At 43.3% G+C, this 14,979-nt stretch overlaps 1 protein-coding gene across 1 annotated transcript in view; it reads right to left on the bottom strand.

The window, feature by feature from the left end:
• Positions 1-9,982, bottom strand: part of LOC126469574 (uncharacterized) — a 64,998-nt gene extending 55,016 nt beyond the window's left edge. Inside the window, exon 1 of the mRNA XM_050096693.1 lies at positions 9,847-9,982. Within this exon, the coding sequence (XP_049952650.1) occupies positions 9,847-9,953 (107 nt within the window). The 5' untranslated portion in view covers positions 9,954-9,982. The remainder of the gene's footprint in view (positions 1-9,846) is intronic.
• Positions 9,983-14,979: the final 4,997 nt, after the last annotated feature.

Genomic DNA, 14,979 nt, shown 5'->3' with positions numbered 1-14,979 from the left:
TATTAGATCATACTAGTCAGAGGACCGCCTTCTGCCGTTCTTGTATTTGAAAGAGTTTTTTTTTTTTTGTGGCTAGAGTTCTTCCATCGTCGCATACGTGTACGAGAACCATCACACCGACGCACAGGACGCAGTACATGCGGTGATATTGCTAATTGCTTCGGCTTATTAGGGCTATAAAGCTAAACAGCTGTGATTACGTAAATGTTATTTCCACTGAGGTTGCACACCACTGTAGATCATCTTTGAAAGTAGTATCTTCTAGTGTTTGGTATGTAGGTGATGTCAGTCATTTCGTGTTATTTATATTAGATCGCGTAGCCATAAAAAGGGTCAGATTTGGGCAGTCGATCAATCATATTAGTTAGCAAATCCATTTGTATCTCTTTATGTCCATTGAACATTGATATATAAACAATTGTTATATATAAAGGAGTATTAATCCACAATAAATATATAAGCAGAAACAGCATTTATCATTTGTAGTTACCTGTTCCCTTAATTATTCATTTATGTTTATGTTGTCATTTATATGTTAAAGAGCAAGAAGGAGGAGATAATATCATCAGTCAGAGGTCCTCAGATCTGCTGCAGGGTGTAGTCAGACAGGGCCAAATCTTCATTTTCGCATTCAGTATTTTCCGTTGCGCACATTCATTTTACACCCGCCTGGATAAGCATCTTGGATAGTTATACAGAAATTTCGATATAGTTCGAAAAGCTGCTAACAGATGAAGCTGTAATCGAAATACATAATTCCTGTAAATACTGCGCCGCCGCGCGGGATTAGCCGAGCGGTCTCAGGCGCTGCAGTCATGGACTGTGTGGCTGGTCCCGGCGGAGGTTCGAGTCCTGCCTCGGGCATGGGTGTGTGTGTGTTTGTCCTTAGGATAATTTAGGTTAAGTAGTGCGTAAGCTTAGGGACTGATGACCTTAACAATTAAGTGCCATACGATTTCACACATTTTTTTTTTTTAAATACTGCGCCGCAGCTAAGAGCCATCAGTTCCTCCGTTGCAAGGAGGTTGATATCAAGTATTCCACTGAACAACGTGTTAATCTGGTTGATATAGATCATAGTCCTATGGCAGAAACACCCAGTTTTCAAACACAACTAGATGTTCGAAAAGGACTTGACGCGAAAACCATTCGCAAGCTCTACGCCAAATTCCAACGGACAGACGGCGCGGCTAACAGTAGCTATTTCTGAAACAGTCGCCATGGTTTCTGGAATTATTCATCAAAATCCGTAGAACTGCAGCAGAGAGTGGTTTGAAGCGTTCCAGCAAGCAGAAAATACTGAGTCAGAGCCTACAAATGTTTTCATTCAAAATCCGAAGCCACCAGGCCATATTTGTACGAGCTGTGACACAGTTGGCTGACTTTGCGAACCAGGTTATCACAATGACTTGATGTTGGCTGCATCTGGTTCACAGATGAAGCACACTTGCACCTGCATGGAGTGGTGAATAAAGAAAACTGCTGATTCTGAGGTTCCGAAAATCCCCATATGTGTGAAGCGAAATTCTTGTATTCTCCCAAAGTTGCCGCCTGGGCTGCGTTATGCAGCAGAGGCGTTACTGGCCCTTTTTTATGCAAAAATGGATCACTAGTGAAGGGTAAGTTGCAACTTTAGAACAATTTATCGCACACAGCTAGCGTTGGAGGATCGAACATGTATTACGTCTTTCATACAAGATGGGACTAGAGCCCATCGCACCGAGCACTCCATTGGATTATTGCAAATTTTCTGGTGAATGGATAGATTGGTCTCCAATTCGTCACATATAACTCCTTGTTAATACTTTTTGTGGGGCAGACTAAAAGCCACTCTCTACAGGTAACATCCCATCACGCTAGACGAGCTTGAATCAGCGATCTTAGTGACATCTGAATCCATTTCCGTTGAGATACTATAGGATGTGATGACAAATTTCATTGTATCGTTAGCGCGATATCCGTACTGCGAGTGATGGAAATTTAGAAGAGATTGTGATGTGATTGCAGAGACTGCTTGCACAGGACGAATTTCATTATGCACGCCGCTACTATAATACCTGCACAATGAACAGCTTTTCTATTCCGATAGTTGTGTATACCTAGATACAAGTTAAATACATTTTGAAATAGAGGCTACTGCAGATTAATATACATTTTCATTTTCAAGACTGATAAAGGCGATAAGAAATTAAATGGTCTTAGTTCATTTACAAATACTACATGATTCATGGAAGAAGACCATCCGTTTCAAGACACAAGAAGGTGCACGATCGATGAAGCAGAATTTGACCGTCCACACGTTATACAAACAATTTTAAAAAGATACATAATTTTACTCACCATAAAATTCTGTAACTGAAGAGTTAAAACTAGTTTCCAAATATCTTTAATTTATCGGGCGATTAAGAAAAACGGATTTCAGTTGTTCATTGCAGAAAACTACAAAAGATAGAAACACATTGTGCATGTCACTGGATAGAGGAAGGATCAAAGTTTTGACATAGCTGCGCTATTGTTTGTTTGTAGCAACATGACGACTACACCACAAGAGATATCATTTTGTGTGTTGAAATTTTCGCGAAGTTAGTCCATTGTTCACGTGCAACGTACATTCCGCCGTCGATTCAGCAAGAAGCCGCCTCTGCATGAGCAGATTTGTAACTGGCATAAAAAATTCTTAGATGCTGATTGCAGATGCAAAGGGAAGAGTGCTTGCAGGCCACGCACGTCTGATGAAAATGCCGAGATCACACGGAACCCTCACATATCCACAATATGGGCAGCCTAGGAGTATGAACTTTCTCAAACAACGATGTGGCGTGTTGTGGAACGACACCTGCGTATGAAGCCTTACAAGTTGCAGTTACCTCATCAATTGCGTCCCACCGACCGTAACAGAAGGTACGAATTTTGCATTTCAAGTCTCCTCAATATGACAGAAGACACTTTTTTCCGAACAACTCATCTTTCTGGAAAAAACGAAGTTTTCATTTATGGGGTAAAGTAAAAATGTAAATGCTGTGTGGCTAGGGCCTCCCATCCGATAGACCGTTCGCCTGGTGCAAGTCTTTCGAGTTGACGCCACGTCGGCGACTTGCGTGTCGATGGGGATGAAATGATGACGATAAGGACAACACAACACCCAGTCCTTGAGCGGAGAAAATCTCCGACCCAGCCGGAAATCGAACCCGGGCCGTTGGGTATGACATTCCGTCACGCTGACCACTCAACTACCAGGGCCGGACATGGAGTAAAGTGTACCACTATAATGTAAGAACTTGGGGTTACAAAATCCTGGCGTCGTCGTCGAACATCAGAGAAACTCACCGAACTGGATGCTTTTTGTGCCGTTTCTGTTCACAAATTTTACGGACCTTTCTTTTTGCGGAGGAAACTTTGACAGGAAAGTCATGCCTCGACATGCTGCAAAACTGAGTGTTTCCTCAACTTCGCGAAGATTCCAAAGATTTCATTTTCACCTTGGTGTACAGCGTTATCTTAACAACGCCATGCCAAACCGTTGAATTTGAAGAAGTGACAGCCGGCCGAAGTGGCCGTGCGGTTCTAGGCGCTGCAGTCTGGAATCGCGAGACCGCTACGGTCGCAGGTTCGAATCCTGCCTCGGACATGGATGTGTGTGATGTCCTTAGGTTAGTTAGGTTTAACTAGTTCTAAGTTCTAGGGGACTAATGACCTCAGAAGTTGAGTCCCATAGTGCTCAGAGCCATTTGAACCTTTTTTTTTAAGAAGTGACAACAAGATCTTAATCATTGTTTTTGGCCTCCCACGTCACCCGACCTCCAGCCTTGGGATTTTTACTGTTGAAGTAAGACAGTATTTGTCCCACCTATGACAGCCTTTCTTCAAGAGCTAAGAAATCAATTGTTGAAGCTGTCGATTCTCTAAACAGGGACCCGTTCATTTGTGTGTGGAATGAAATGGTCTACCGCTTTGATGTTTCTCGAGTAACGCTTGGTGCTCGTGTTGAGTGCACGGTATAGTGTCTGTGTGAATATAAAACTTTGAACTTTCCTCTATCCAGTGACATGCAGAATTCAGAATATTTATAGATGATGCACGAAACACGACCTTAAAGTCTCGCAATGACAAAAACAGTAGAATTTGCTGGAAACTGCCATAGTACCTAGTGCCCGTTCATTCAGCTGATTCTGAAATCGGTCATTAGATTGAAACATCGACCAAGAAACATGTGTTGCTAAGTACATTTTCCTCAAGCTACAACGCTCTCCCCCACTGAAAACAAAAGAGAGCTGCACAAACATAAATATGTAAAATTAATGTATACGTTTTGTTAAAAATGTTATGAATACCATTCCCATTATCCCAGAACTGCATATATTATCACCTAATATTTTTATATGTTATTTGACAGAAAATAAAATGAACCCACTGATGATGAAACTTCACCGAAACATGTAGAGGTGTTACGGAAGAATTTATGTTTGTTCAAAGCAGAAACCTATTTCCACGATTATAAAATTAAAAGCAAACACAGAAAGTCAGCTTCAACCACAGGAAGAGCGTATTGAGAATTCATGTAAATGGTAGGTATGTCGCAACATTTTCTACCAGTTGATTATCAGGTTTCGTGTATCTCCATCTCATTAAGAGAATAGTGTGTTTCTTGACAATTTTTGTTGTGGTCTTTAGTTCTAAGACTGGTTTCATGTAGCACTCTAGTCTAATCTATCCTAGACAAGCCTCTCCATCTTTTCTGAAGTACCATAACCTACAGGGGGTTGGAGAAAAATTTGATAAAACCAAAAAGAACACACTGCGATATTTAATACGGCGTTAGAAACCAGTTGGCATTCAAAACAGCTTCCAGTCGTCTCAGAATACATAAATACAGGTCCTATATGGTTTTCAAGGGAATGTTATACCATTCTTTTTGAAAAACAGTGTCAAGTTCAGGCAACGACGATAGTGATGGATAGCGATCATTCACACTTCTATCCATTCACACTTCTATCAATAATATTGAGATCTGGTGACTCTGACGGCCAGGATAGACACGAAAATTGATCATCGTGCTCACAAAACCAGTCCTGGACGACACGAGCTGTGTGAACAGGGGCCCTGTAACATCACCATTGGGTAACAAACATCATACCATGGGACGGACCTGACCAGCAAAAATTGTCGCACAGCTAAACTTTGGTAGTAGTGTGACTTTGCAGAGTAACCAGGGGGCAGATGGAATGTTATGATATGTCTACCCAAATCATCACTTAATCCCACCATGATTAATTCTTGGTACGTAAACTCGGCGAGAAGTTCGGAATAGTGTAAAACAACAGTCCCCCGTCCAAATAACATTCTTCCATTGCTCTGTAGCCAGATTTTATGGCTTCGGCACCACATTTTCCTGTTACGGGCATTTGCATCAGTAATGACTGGTTTTGGAATTCCAAGTCACCCTGCAATTCCCTGCGTATTGAGCTCACTTCGTGTTGTTTTGCTTCTGACAAGATTCGCGAGTGCAACACTCAGTTCTGCAGCGACCTTCGATGCTGTCATCGTCTTGCTTTTCGTGATAATCCTCTTCAATGACCGTCTGTCACGACTAATCAAAAAATAATTTCGTCCGCGTTGTGACATAGCGGATGATGTTTTTCCTCTTTCCCTGTACGCCTTATAAATATTCGATATGATACCTTTTGAAACGTCAAATACTTCGGCTAGCTTAGCTACAGAAGCGCCCACCATACGAGCATCAACAATTTGGCCAAGTTGGAAGTCACTTAGCTCCAATACAATGCACTCACAACTACACAGAACACTATTCCAGACACGACTGACACTTGAAACGTATTGAGGGCATTGCACAGGTGTCGTTCGTGGTCAAATATAACAGCGCAGTTTGAGAGCTTGGCTGGCATCTGTGTTCACGTTTAAGAATGTTTTCGTAATTTTTTCCACCTCCTGTACGTCCATTTCAACCTACACTATGTGAACAAAAGTATCCTGACACCCCCAAAACATACTTATTTAATATTAGGTGCATTGTGCTGCCAACTACTGCCAGGTATTCCATATCAGCCACCTCAGTAGTCATTAGACATCGTGAGAGAGCCTCACGGAGTTCGAACGTGGTCAGGTGATTGGGTGTCACTTGTGTCATACGTCTGTACACGAGAGTTCCACACTCCTAAACATCCTTAGGTCCACTGTTACCGATGTGACAGTGAAGTGGAAACGTGAAGCAACGCGAACTGCACAAAACCGTACAGGCCGCCCTCGTCTGTTGACGGACATAGACTGCTGACAGTTGATGAGGGTCGTAATATGTAATAGGCAGATATCTATCTAGATCATCACACATGAATTCCTAACTGAATCAGGATCCACTGCAAGTACTATGACTGTTAGGCGTTAGATGAGAAAACTTGGATTTCATTCTCGAGCAGCTGCTCATAAGCCACACATCGTGCCGGTAAATCCCAAACGACGCCTCGCTTGGTGTAAGGAGCGTAAACGTTGGACGATTGAGCAGAGAAAGAACGTTGTGTGGAGTGACGAATCACAGTACACAATGTGACGATCCGATGGCACGGCGTGGGTATGGCGAATGCCCGGTGAACGTCATCTGCCAGCGTATGTAGTCCCAACAGTAAAATTCGGAGGCGGTTGTGTTATAGTGTGATCGTGTTTTTCATGGAGGGGGCTTGCACCCTTTGTTGTTTTGCGTGGCACTATCACATCACAGGCTTACAGTGATGTTTTAAGCATCTTCTTGCTTCTCATTGTTGAATAGCAATTCGAGGATGGCGACTGCATCTTTCAACACGATCGAGCACCTGTTCATAATGTACCGCCTGTGGCGGAGGAGTTACACGACAATAACATCTCTGTAACGGACTGGCCTGCACAGAGTACTGAACGCAATCCTATAAAACACCTTTGGGATATTTTAGAAGGCCGACTTCCGGCCAGGCCTCACCGACCGACATCGATACCTCTGCTCAGTGCAGCACTCCATGAAGAATGGGCTGCCATTCCCCAAGAAACCTTCCAGCACCTGACTGGACGTATGCCTGCGAGAGTAGAAGCCGTCATCAAGGCTATGGGTGGGCCAACACCATATTGAATTCCAGCATTACTGATGGAGGGCGGCACAAACTTGTAAGTCATTTTCAGCCAGGTGTCCGGGTACTTTTTATCACATAGTTCTGAAGCCATGGTCTTCCTGTACAACTTGTACCCCACACACTTCCATCTTTTACCGTATTAACAATTCCTTGATCGTCTGGATGTGTCCTGTCAACCGACCCAACTTTTGTACGGTTGTGCCATAAATTACTTTTCCTGACAATTCGATGCAGTAGCTCCTCATTAATTAGTTATTCCATCTACCCATCTAATCTTCAGCTTTTTCTGTGGCAACATAATTGAAAAGCTTGTATTCTCCTCTTGTCTGAATTGTTTATCGTTCACGTTTGACTTTCATACAATGCAGCACCATGACAAAATACCTTCAGCCACCTTCTTAAATTTTAGGTGCTAGAACGCACCTCTTTAACCATACAACCCTTACCTCCACCTCCTCCCCCACCTTCCATCCCAGCCCCTCACTTAGCCATAAAAAATCACAAGCTACGATTTTTGAAAACCTGTGATAAAACCTATAACTACCGTATATCTCCGTTTCGGTGCCCCTTTGCTCCCTAGTTTTGTTTTATACATAACAGCACAAGTCGTAGTCTTGGTAACTATGACATGTTTGCGACTGTTGTCTGCCGCAACATACAAACAATTCCATCTTAGCTGATCCGTGAACGTGTGTCCAGAATTAATTAGTAAAGGATTTAGCAACGAATGACAATGAAGATATTACTGGGTTATTGAGATTACGTACAATTCCGACTTCCTGAAGAATTAGAAAAACGAAACATGATGTGACATGGGACAAGGAGTTGGGTGTTTCGTAAACGCTTTAAATGTCGTTTGTCTTCTGCTAATTGAGTTGAATTACAGCTGGAATGATTTAAGTTCATATCTGTGATATATGTTTTACACTTTTATATAATGTAACCTCTATAAAGCTACATTTTCTTGTTGCGGACCCAAGAAGTGCCGTATTTAGTTAAGCAGACACGCTGTGGAAACAACTGCACAAGAGTTAAAGTAAATAGGCTCGCATTAACTTTAAAGCGGATGAGGAGCAAGGTGGTGGAAATGGGGTGTACATAAGTAAATGGCTAACTGGAAATGTGTGTGTATTTTGCACCTTTTAAATTAAACAAGCCGTTTCTATTATGCTAGCCAAAGAGAAACGTCTTTACCATTTAATTAACATGAGACTATGAGTAAAAGTTGAAGTAAAACAACACTGTCTTTGTGTACTAGCCTCGCATTAGGTTCGGCCGTGTTTGCAGCGGGAGAAACGACGTTACGTGGCTGTGCTATTTTAAATCTCCGGTGCTGACAAGTGCCCTGGGAGGTGCCGCAAGACGTTCTGGCACGTTCCGACCGAAATTAAGCCTTGACTTCATCAAAGACTTCCTAGCATTAAAATTAAACATCGGACACTAATAAATTGCCGGATATAGAGGGCGAACCTACTCCCAAGGTAAATGCGCCGAACGTGAGCCTGTGATGCATGCCCTATGTATTCTCCCACACAGTTCTCTGATTCCAAAATACTCTATTAATAATGAAGAGCTTGTAATATGTAAAAACTTTTGTACCACACAGTTACTTTCACTCCACTTTGAATTCATATAACACGTCCACATTGGATCTGATTCCACTCACTCTGCAAATGCAGTCACTCATTTATCACGAAACTGTATGAGTTTACCATTGTCGATTCATTACTGCACGATCGTCTTTTCAGTACGTAACAATTCCCTCGATACCAAATTTAAATCTGATTTCAAAGTTATCACTTTGATACACTCGAGATCTGCTCTGCAATCATGCTCCAGCCCTACTGACAATAATCCGCAATACCACAAGACTAATTCACTTTTTTACATGCGATGCGCGTAGCACGAGCTCACGGGACCTGGCCTACAGCTTTCAGGCTCTACTGCTTCCTCCCTACTTCGCACCGAAGGATTTCCAGGAACGAGTCGTTTCTTTCTAGGACGATGGAGCATCCCTGTCAGCGATGCTGCTGCATTGTAGCAATGGTGTTGGTTAGATCTTTCAGTTATAGGATCGATATTTGTACTCTTATGATTTCAACAATTTTCTCTTTTTCAGAAACGTTTTTCTTGCAATTGACAGTCTGCATTTTATATCATCTCTACTTCGGGCATCATCAGTTATTTTACTGAACAAGTATAAAAACATTCGGCAGTTAAATAAAAGAAACTGATTTCTTTAGGTCAGTACTTAAAGCGACACTTTAACAGGCAAATAGCAACCGGACATCAGAATCACGATTTAAATTCAGTAGGGCGCTTACGTGGAGACGAACATAGATTGTGGAAACTGAAATCTGGTAACCGAAATTGTGTCTACAGAATCCATTTTGGAGTAAAAATCTTTTGAAGCTTTGATGATCACTTGCTTACATATTGCCTGTTTGCTTTCATTTCGGAATCATCGCCCAAAGTTTTTATAACGATTTTTCTGACGTTACGCCACACTCCATTGTCTGGCATTGCAATGCCATCCAGCCGTGCTGACGAAACGCCAGCAAAATCATTAAGCAAATGTCTGCCGAAGGTCTAGAGACGAAATCGAACAGGCAATACAATTCTGGAGCGTTTCTAAGAGGAACTAGACACGGACTTGCGTAGTCAGTTTACTGAGTATAGGCATTAGGATGCCATGTAAAGGTAGCGACTTCGAGGAGCCTCGGCATGTATATACCTGGTTGTGTAGGCGTTGACTGGAGGCCTGTGTGGGGGCACAGCAACGCTGTCGGTAGCGGCGAGCAGCGCAACGGCAACGGCGAGCAGAACAGGTGCGACGGCCATGGCTGGGACGGTGTGGTGCGGCGCGAGCCAGCGGCTGCCGCTATATACCGCCACACACACACACTCACGATTGCATAGCCTAGAGCTTCCGCTCTGACGTCACGGCGTTCGCAGAAAAAACAACGCGCGCTTCGTTACCTGCACTTACAACAGCCTTGAGCCTAGGGATTTCCCACGCCGCTCGCAGTTCTTCTGCGTTGTGCTTACCTGTCGCTTCACGACAATTTTTCAGACAGAGTAAGAATGCGCAGTGGTTAAGGGGCCACTTGGGATCCTACGCTCCTCATGTCAAATTTTCGATGCTCATAGCTCACCGAGCAAAATACGAGGGCGTACTGAAAAGCGATGCCAGCGAATTTCTTATGTTTTTTTTTTAAAAATAAAACTAACGCTATTAACATTCTATATCTCTATTCTTCATGTCTACGTGTTTATTTCTCAACAGTCACCCTGGCGACGAACACATTTCTCCCAACAAAAGACCAGTTTGATGATACCGTGAGTCGGCCGGTGTGGCCGAGTGGTTCTGGGCGCTACAGTCCGGAATCACACGACCGCTACGATCGCAGGTTCGAATCCTGCCTCGGGTGCGGATGTGTGTGATGTCCTTAGGTTAGTTAGGTTTAAGTAGTTCTAAGTTCTAGGGGACTGATGACCACAGATGTTTAGTCCCATAGTGCTCAGAGCCATTTGAACCATTTTTGATGATACTGTCACTTTAGTCGACTTTTTTGACGGAGCCACAACTTCATCTCTGCTTGAACTGCTTCTTCACTATCAGAGTGAAGACCTCGAAGGTGTTCTTTCAGTTTTTTAAACAGATGAAAATCGGATGTGACCTAGTAGGGACTGTGTTGAGGGTGATCGATGACAGTGAACCCAAGACGTCGGATTGTTGCCACCGAGCGAGGTGGCGCAGTGGTTAGACACTGGACTCGCATTCGGAAGGACGACGGTTCAATCCCGCGTCCGGCCATCCTGATTTAGGTTTTCCGTGATTTCCCTAAATCACTCCAGGCAAATGCCGGGATGGTTCATCTGAAAGGGCACGGCGGACTTCCTTCCCTATTCCGATGAGACCGATGACCACGCTGTCTGGTCTCCTTCCCCAAACCAACCAATCGGATTGTTGCCGATGTCGCAGCGCTCGTATCTGGTCTGGCATTGTCATTCTAAAGGAAAGAGTGTTCCATATGTGGTCGAACTTTTCGATTTCGAAACTCGATTAAAGCATGCTGTTTCTCATACACCGACATAGCTACGCTACACACCAGCTCGTTATACGCTACATATTGGAGCCCTCTAACGGCAGAGCGCTGCAAATATGTAGACATGAAGAGTAAAGGTGAAGAATGTTAATAACGTCTGCTTCATTTAAAAAGCGTTAAGATGTTTCACATAAAAATTTCGGAGGCATTACTTTTCAGAATGCCCTCGCATTTTGAATTGAGTGCTCTGGTCGCTTTGGAGGTTTGTAGATGGTGTAGAACTGGAAGCAGGCGGTGACACGACCTTACACCTCCGACGCTGGTCATGGCGGTGAAGTAGTGTGCATATTATGGCGGTCGGTTTCTTGGATTGCCGCTGTAAGATAGATCGACCTGGAGATGTGACATACTAGGAGGTAGGCGCTATCGTGTTTTGGCGTGCCGTTGACCATCCTGTGAATGAAGTTGGCCGATTTGTTGGTATGTCAACGTGGACTGTAAAAAGACAGAGACCAGAGACGAGAGTGACGCCTTCCTAATTACTGTCGGTTTCATACACTCAGCAACTGCCGCTATCAGCTACTGCAGGTCCATCTCAGTCACTTCCGTAGTGAACTCTGCGAAGAAAGCTTCATACAGTAGACGTCTGGAATCCGACATCTCGCAAAAGGTTATTAATCATCGTGGCTCATTAATCGGCACATCATCAGGAGGCTAAACAGTACAGAAAATGGACGGTAGTTGACTAGAGGCGTATAGTGTGGTCCGACGAGTCGCGATTTTCGAGTGCGCTGGCAGTCCTGTATAGTTTTAGTAGTTCAGGCTGGAGGCTGTTCTGTGATGTCTTGGGGATGATTTGCTTACCGTGAGTTGGGTTAACTGATTGAGGTTATCCTGAACTTAGATGTTTGTTTCAACTTTCTCAGTGACCACGTGTTGCCACAATTTCTTAGACTTTCCAGCGATTCGCTATCATCTCGTGGAATCAGGTGTACTACAGGTGTTCTTCGTCTTCCCAAAACGATATTTCGACGTTGTAGCTCGGTGTTCAAATGGCTCTGAGCACTATGGGACTTAACTGCTGAGGTCATCAGTCCCCTAGAACTTAGAACTACTTAAACCTAACTGACCTAAGGACATCACACACATCCAGCCCAAGGCAGGATTCGAACCTGCGACTGTAGTGGTAGCGCGGTTCCAGACTGTAGCGCCTAGAACCGCTCGGCCACACGTAGCTCGGCGTCTTCATGGGGTGTTTCCTTAGACTGTGGTGACGTGTCATTCGCTGTTTGAAATTATTCCAAACATTTTTCAAGAGATTAAGATCGGGTGATTTAGCGGGGTATCTCGGTACAATAGGATGCCTCAGTATTTGTCCAAGCAGGAACGTATGAGTCCACCATCTTCAGGAAACAACTGATGAAGACGCGGAACAACGACATTGAAATATCGTGTTCGAAAAACGCAGACCAACGACAGTACACCCGATTTTGAGAGATTACAACTGCCCTTTCTTCTACATCCTGATGATCAGTATTTTGTGGACTCTAGCACCTTCCAAGATAACAACAGCCGTGATCAAAGGATTGCACTCATATGTTCCTGCTTTGACAAATACGTAACCACCGTACTATACCGCGACTGGCCCTCCAAATCACCCGATCTCAATCCCTTGAAAAAATGTTTCTTATAATTTGGAACAATGAATGAAACGTCACTGTTGTTTGATACCTGCAGTTGATATAATCAGAAATAAATGGTTGCACCTCGATTGGCATACCTGAAGAAACTTATGGGATTTCTTGCCGAATTGAAGCCACTAATAGGGCTATACTAGTTGTGACACGGTATTAGCGTCATGTCTCCTGGGACTGTCTAATTTTATGTATGGTGTGGGTTCTTACGATACAGCGTCTAATTCTTTCTGTGTTATTGACGACACGCCTTGATCAGCTGCAACAACAGCTGGACGTAGCGTGGTACGATTTCTCTCAAGATGGCGTCTGACACTGCGCTTATTAACCCATGCTCGCATATCTACATTGTAGAACGAGAAACCTTGAAGTAATTTCTGTCGCCAGGTATATGACCTATTATCAGGAAATATACAGTGCCTAGCAAATCTAATATTAGAGTAAACTAAATCATCGGAGCCCATTGTCTCAGACCGTTCCGTTTCAATTTCCCACTAGAGAATTTCGCCAGGCTCGAAACACTTCGTAAGATGTCGAGAAGCTAGTCAACTCAAATGGTTATCAGTTTGATGTGAAAGCTTCTCCAGAGTTTGTTTAGTATCCTAATCAGTTATGCAACTCATAAGCCATCAGTTTAAAGTGGATACACGGACTGCGCCGGCGGAATGTTTGGTATGTGAAGCGTTGCGCTCATTACCTCGCAGTTTACCGCCATCAAACACAACTCCAATACGTGGAGTAGGACGGTATACTGATCATTTTTTGACGGGAACCCCTGTTCCATAAGTCGTACACCTATTCAAGGAATCACTAAAGTAAGCTAGCATTCGAGTAGTGTGGAAGTCTGCACATGCTGTGAAACTAAATAGAGCATGGGTGAGGATTCAATGATTCCAAAGACTTACAGACCAATCTGCCTTCTTGGCGCCTTGAGTAAAGTACAGGAGCGCTTGCTGTACAGAAGGCTACAGTCTAATATGGAGCTACACGGCCTCAGCCATAGCCAGTTCGACTTCTGAAAAGGCAGACTCATAGGGGACGCAATTAACTGTGCTCTCAGTAATGCGGATAACTGTAGCGCAAAGTATGTAGTGGAGATTATGGCTGACATTGCGGGCACATTGACAATCTGTGGTGGCCCGGAATGTTTGACGTCTGAGACAACTACAGGTTCCATAATGTTTGTGTCACAGTTTCCTAGAGTACTGTGAATTGCGCGCTGTGACATGGGGCTCGACATCCATTTGAGTACTGAGATGGATCAGTGAGCGTTGTTCACAAGGGCCTCCCGCAGTTTTTAAATTTCCTGCCAATTTATCAATTTCTCATATTTTATATATAGTGTAATCGGCCTTATGATTTCTAATTTATTATCTGAGCGTCACTTTTGTATCTGAGCAAGCACATCACATTCTTTTGTTTCCACCCCAGTACTTGAGTCCGCAGCAACAACAATAAGATTATCATCAGGAATGGCTAGTATTCCTGACATCTGAACGTTTTTATTCAGAGTTGTTAGCAATGCATCAAAACTATGGTCTTAGAACGTTTGGTGAACCTATTCTGGGATTCTCTGCCTCATGATGACTGGGTGTTGTGTGATGTCCTTAGGTCAGTTAGGTTTAAGTAGTTCTAAGTTCTAGGGGACTGATGACCATAGATGTTAAGTCCCATAGTGCTGAGAGCCATTTGAACCTGTTCTGGGATAAATTACTTACAAAATTTCAAGATGCAGTATTAAGTGAAGAATCTAGAAATACATTACAGCTCCCTAGGTATACCCTCACTGGAACTACAGTAACAAAGCTGAACTAAATACAGCATGCAAAGTCATTTAAGCTGTAATTTTTCCTATGTTCCTTTGCGAATGGAACGTGAAGAAACCAAAATACGTAATAAAGTAGGAAGTACCCTCTGGCACACATTTAATGCTAGTTAGCAGATAGTAGATGTAGATGTACTAAATTTGGCTTAAATAGGGACTCAAGAACGAGGGCAGAAAGAAAAGCATGTGATGTGCTTGTTCAGATGCAAAAGTGACGCTCAGATAATAAATTAGAGATCATAACAAGTAATACTACTTAACTGCTGCTCAAAGACAGCCTCTCCCGGTCGCGGAATACT

This window comes from Schistocerca serialis, chromosome 3 (genome assembly GCF_023864345.2).
Source record: "Schistocerca serialis cubense isolate TAMUIC-IGC-003099 chromosome 3, iqSchSeri2.2, whole genome shotgun sequence".
NCBI classification, from domain to species: domain Eukaryota; kingdom Metazoa; phylum Arthropoda; class Insecta; order Orthoptera; family Acrididae; genus Schistocerca; species Schistocerca serialis.
This window is presented reverse-complemented; position numbering and strand designations above follow the sequence as displayed.